The sequence below is a fragment of the Cyprinus carpio genome, chromosome B22 (genome assembly GCF_018340385.1).
Source record: "Cyprinus carpio isolate SPL01 chromosome B22, ASM1834038v1, whole genome shotgun sequence".
NCBI lineage: Eukaryota > Metazoa > Chordata > Actinopteri > Cypriniformes > Cyprinidae > Cyprinus > Cyprinus carpio.
The window spans coordinates 16,542,965-16,548,709 of NC_056618.1; the positions used below are offsets into that span (position 1 = coordinate 16,542,965).

The 5,745-nt window shown below is 37.2% G+C and overlaps 1 protein-coding gene across 1 annotated transcript; it reads left to right on the forward strand.

The window, feature by feature from the left end:
- The first annotated feature begins 3,290 nt into the window (after nucleotides 1-3,290).
- On the forward strand, nucleotides 3,291-5,358 carry LOC109081207 (GTPase IMAP family member 7). Its single transcript, XM_019096202.2, has 3 exons — nucleotides 3,291-3,381; nucleotides 4,336-4,371; nucleotides 4,498-5,358. Exons 1-3 carry the CDS (start codon nucleotides 3,348-3,350, stop codon nucleotides 5,346-5,348), a joined length of 921 nt encoding a protein of 306 aa, XP_018951747.1. The 5' UTR covers nucleotides 3,291-3,347; the 3' UTR covers nucleotides 5,349-5,358.
- Nucleotides 5,359-5,745: the final 387 nt, after the last annotated feature.

Here is a 5,745-nt window from a genome sequence, read left to right on the forward strand (position 1 = left end):
CATAATTTGTATTGCCCTATCTCCGAGGTTGTCCAGTTGCCAGATCTTGTATGAAACGCATCCTACTCAGCTATGCAATACATATGCATCATACAATTTTGAGACTCATTTGTGTACTTAAACCTGGAGCAACCTACAGCTCTGTTGCGCAGTTGATATCTGCGCAGGTAGACGGGGGAATTTGAATCAAGTGTCACTAAAAATGGCATTGGAAAGCTCAGGTGGTGCTACGGCGAAAAAAACTAAATATAGCTGCAAATATAACAACAGGTCGGAGGCAGGGCCGTCGCTAATGGGGTGAAAGGTGGTGACGATTATAGGGGCCCACGGCTGAGGGGGGGGCCCGGCGATCTCAACCATCTAGCTGAGGCCAGTCTAAAAAAACGCTCAGGACAGCTGACTAGTGGGGTGAAAGGTGGTGTCGATTGGGGCCCACGCACGTGTTTTTAAACCTTTCCAATTTAAACATTTAAAAGAGTTTAAAGCATTCAAACACAAGACGCGGTAAAGCTCAAATAAAAGACGCGAGAAAAGCTCGTGTTCAGTGCGCACGCGGAGAGCCGCGTCTCACAGACAGCAACACTGAACCGAGATCTCCTTCAGGAAGTTCACGTCCTCCTGCACCTGAACGAACAAATACAAATAGCAGTTTAAACAAACAGAAATGGATGTGAAAAAGCCCAATTCAGCACCCGCGGTGTTCTGGTGTTCAGGGCTCACACAGAGACGCGTCTCAAAGCGCTTAAACAACGAATCAGCCTCTTCTGGCTTTTGTACCGACAAATACATACAAAATATGTTAAAATACCCGTCTTGGAAAGTGTGTTCGAATGTGGTTATGTCTTAAGTGAAAGTAAACAGTTGAGAAAAAAATTCACACCACTGATTGAACAAAATGAAGCATTGCTTGGTAACTGTTCAACAAAGTATTAATAGTTGTGTAAATATTGTCTTACTGACAGTTGTCTGAAGTTTTGGTTGATTGTAATCCATTACATACCTTTCTATTAAAGTTATCTGACATTATCAAGATGAATTTGTTCTGACAGTTTAACTCTGAGTTCGTGTCATATTTTATTACCAGTTTCTAAACTATAACAAATAAACTGTGATAATGTGAGAAATGTTGAAGGTGTCTGAATACATTTTGGTTTGACTGTGCATTTTATTTAACAGTGAAGACTATGCAGTGCTGTTTTAAATTTAATTATTCAGTTTCTGTACCTGGACATCTACAGACCAGAAAAAACCTAAACATTGTGTAAATAACACAAATAAATAAATAGAATGAACATACAGTATAAATTAAACAATTTCAAACAGGACCCACTGGTACAACCTGCACCAGGGCCCCTCTAACCCCAGCTACGGCCCTGGACTGGTACAACCTGCACCGGGGCCCTTCTAACCCCAGCTACGGCCCTGGATCTATTTATAACTGAACCACACTTTTGCCCACCTCTTGCAACCCATCAAAATGATGTAATGCAGCACAATAAATCCCAACGACACAATCGCGCTGTGGAGGCACAAAGGGGCACGCCCGCGATTTGAAACTTTATCAAAGTCTGCTACTTACAATTATAATTCTGGATGTAAGAAACTAGGAAACACCTTCATGTTAAATACATGAAGTACTGTACTTTATGTATTTAACATGAAAGTGTTTCGTTTAACATGAAGGTGTTTCCATGTACTTGAAGTACATGAATTTTTTTTGTTACATGTTCCACATGCACCACAGTGTTTCCTTTTATGTAATATAAAATTTGTTATAATAAAGATAAATAAAAAAGAAACATGAATAAGTCTAATTATTATCACAATAATTCTTATTAATAATAATGTATTATGTATTTACTTATGTGTATTTAACTTGCCTCAGACCCGCCCCAAACCCAACCCCCATCTGTCGAGTNAAAATGCAAGTATTATAAAGTATATATAAATATAATGGGTTTGCGTACATCATGAGATTTACGTCAGAGAAAAAAAAAGCACAATGACAGGTTAAATATCTTTGAATAATTCATCAAAATGCATTCTTTTTTTAAAGCCTGAGGGATGAAACCAGAGTTAAATCCAAGAACTAAAGGAAAACACAAAGGAAATTTAAGGCACTCTTTCTTGTGGATAAACAATTTTGCACATTAAATAAAGAAATTAACAACATATTCAAGAAATAACAGCTTTAACAGCAATAAAAACTTTCAAACTCCAATCAATACAACCAAATGCCTTATTTTATAGAATTCTCACATCTTAATTCATACGTCATTTCCCATATGAACTGTATATTTTTGTATATTATAAGATGTAGGCTACTAATTTATCTTTACATGTTTCATTTATTAAGAAGAGTCACACTCTACTCATTTGCATTATACATGATATATCTCAACAGTTTTGCCTATTAAAAAAAATAATAATAATATAACTTTTCTTTGGTTTTGTGCTGCTTCTTATTTCTTATGCTGGCATCTGCTGAATATTAAGCTCTGACACGTCTTCAATATCATGTTACATTTGAAACCTTTATTTATTCATTTATTTCTTTTATTTGAAACATTTTTTTTTTACACTCAGAAATTGCTAAAAGTGAAAGTAGGCTACATGTATATGTATTTTCTTGTAGTAATCTTGGTAGCTATTGTTTACAAAGGCAAAAGATCATTTTTACAGTGTACAATCAATCACTAAAAACTATGAAGAATAATAAGAATCATTTATTTTAATTAACAGCAAAACGTTTACAAATCACGTTATATTATCAGTAACAGTAATATTGCTCCTGCTCTGGTGCTTCATGGAGGAAGTTTGTGGCAGATCATACATATCACAGCAGGAAACAGATAGAAACGAAACAGATCAAGTTGTTTTTATGAAGGATATTTGTTTGAATTGACTTTGTGAAAGGCTTTATACATAACCCTAACTCAACTTGACATCATTTATTCTAATTTCCTCCCAAATACCTTCATACGACGCTACTTTATTCGTGAAGAAAGGATTGTAGCCTATCATGTGACACTTCTTCCGGTGATCACATGGGAGCCTCAAATTCTGAATCTGAATCCGCTAGAACGGATACGAAAGGCGCTACTGCGCATGCGCACATCAGTACAGCGTAATTTTTATCACACTGTACAACAATAATTACTATAGCCAGGCTATTTGCATTATTTTAAAGGGTAGGTTTAGGGTTGAGGTAGGTGTAGACGTTAATAAAACACAATCTAATAGGTAGAAAAATAAATTTAATTGTTCGTTTCCGGTCGGAGTTTCTGCCACGAACCCAGTCTTTGAGGAAGTCTCCTCTTCTTCGAGCTGCGCAGTTGTTTTGCACCATGGCGTCCACAAGCGCTACAAAAGAGCGAAAAGGTAACTTGTTGTCTTAATGTTAAGATTATTTTTGGTCATAATAATAATACTGACAATTATCTGTGTAGTCTATTTAGGGCACGCAAGTGTTTTAACACAGAATCTCTGTTCTGTTTTACTTTCGATTTGACGCGCACGCGTTATGTGAAGTGTTTACTTCTGAAAACGGGCTAAATCTACAATAAAGACGTGTTGACTGGTTTATATCGTCGGTCATTAAACCAGTTGCGTAATACTGTATTGAAATTACACTAGTTTATACTTAAGAAATGTAACTTCAGTCCCTTATTGTAGGGTAAGTTAAGATGCTGGCTCAGTTTACCCTATAGCTTCTATTTTGGAAAAGAAAAACTAGCTAGATTACCAATTCAGGCTAATATTTAGCTAATTGATTTGCATGGTTTTATCATTTATAGTCAACAATATGCATCATAAATATGTTTAAGGCCCAGATGAATTTGCTTTGACGTAACAGCTATTACATCTGTTATGCTGACAAGCCAAAAACAGTTTTTAGAGTAAATGGGTGTCTTCCACTCCTCCCGTGTGTTTCTCATTTTCACAGTCTGGCAGAAATGATGGTCACATGACCGTAAAAGTGTACAGAAATATCAGACTCTAAAAGTCTATTGGGTCTCTAGTGAAAGTATATTTTGTCTGCACAACAATAATTGAATGTCTGATGACTCAAGTGCAATTCATCTTTATTCCTCAATGTGTGCAAACCAATTACTACCACAGGCATAAAACATGAAATGGTTCAGCAATTTGCTGCAGAGCAAGTACTGAATGTTGTCAGATGTTAGTGTCACCATTGAGCTCAATCTAATGTCTGATATAAAAATTAAAAACTAGATTAAAGTTTGACGAGATCTGACATTGTTCTGCCAAACTACTACCAAACAAAAATCTAGAATTAACCGAATGTCTACTCGTTTATTTATTTTTTTGTAGGTAGAAGGGGAAGCTTTGGATTAAATCCTCCATCTTGTAAGTATGCACATACAGATGTTCACAATATTAGCATTTGCTTACTTTACTTGAATGTACTTTACAGTCAATCAGTCAGCTGTTTTAATTGAATGCTCATGATCATATCCTCTCACTCTTTTTCAGTGTCACAGATAAGGCTGGTGTTGGTTGGAATGACTGGAGCAGGTAAAAGCTCCTCTGGAAACACCATCCTGGGCAGAAGTGCCTTCACAGCTGCAAGACGTTTTTCATCTGTAACCAAAGAGTGTGGCAAAGTGTCTGAAAATGTGGCAGGGAGAGAGATCACTCTGGTAGATACACCAGGCATGTTTGACACAGATATGTTAGAGGAAGAGCTTCTGAAAGAGGAGATCAGTAAGTGTATAAATATGACAGCACCTGGACCTCACGCCATCCTCCTGGTCATTCAGTTCGGCTCATTTACTAAAGAGGAGAAACTCTCAGTGGAGAAGGTCAGAGCCATATTCGGAGAAGAATCAGATAAACACACAATCATCCTCTTCACTCACGGGGATGAACTGGACTGCTCAATTGAGGAACACTTCAGTAACGCCAGCGAGGACCTGAAAGAAATCCTGAGACGCTGTGGGGGAAGATATCACGTCTTCAACAATAAAGACATGGAGGATCGTAATCAGGTTGTGGAGCTGCTGGAGAAGGTAGACGCCATGGTCGCAGCTAATGGAGGTGAATATTACACCAGTGACTTTTACCATGATGTGGAGCGCATGCTGAAAACTAAAGAAGACTCACTGAGACGAGAATATGAGAACAAATTACAAGAGAAAGAAAGAGAGCTGAAGGCCACATTTGCTGAAGAGAAGCAGAAGCTGGAGGAAAGACTGAACGAGTACAAGCGTTATTACGAGGCCCAGCTTCGAGAGTTCAGGCTGAAGGAGGAACAGACTAATACTAATGAGCATAAACTGTTAAAGATCCTTACCAAGTTGAGAAGCCTCAAAGTCAAATTTTAAGCAAACCCTGGGAAATATATTCTCAGGCTTAGAAGGCTTACGTAGAGTGTACAACATGTAAATACACATTTGTTAAATAGAATTATGAAATTGAGTTATATAATGGTCTTTGATTTTTTCTTAGAAACGTAGAAATCATTTTTATGTTTTTTGATTAACTAATATTGTAACAGATAATATTACACAGCTGAATCCTGCTTTACTGTTGTTAATTTTATGCAGAGACACACATTCTTTATTCCTGGAGTGACACCCAGACATCCAAGTTTAAGATGGAAGCCTTTCATCTGTGTATCTTTTTTTTATAGCCAAGAACATGTAACTATTGAAACACAATACTGCACAGTTATTTCCAGAAGCAGGAATGCCAACAAAATAGCCCCTTGCCTTTTGCTTT

Bases quoted from the DNA above. Each gene is read 5' to 3' on its own strand.
- LOC109081207 (XM_019096202.2), top strand. From the start codon at position 3,348: ATGGCGTCCACAAGCGCTACAAAAGAGCGAAAAG. The intron at 3,382-4,335 runs GTAACTTGTTGT...ATTTTTTTGTAG, and splicing joins CGCTACAAAAGAGCGAAAAG to GTAGAAGGGGAAGCTTTGGA. The intron at 4,372-4,497 runs GTAAGTATGCAC...ACTCTTTTTCAG, and splicing joins TGGATTAAATCCTCCATCTT to TGTCACAGATAAGGCTGGTG.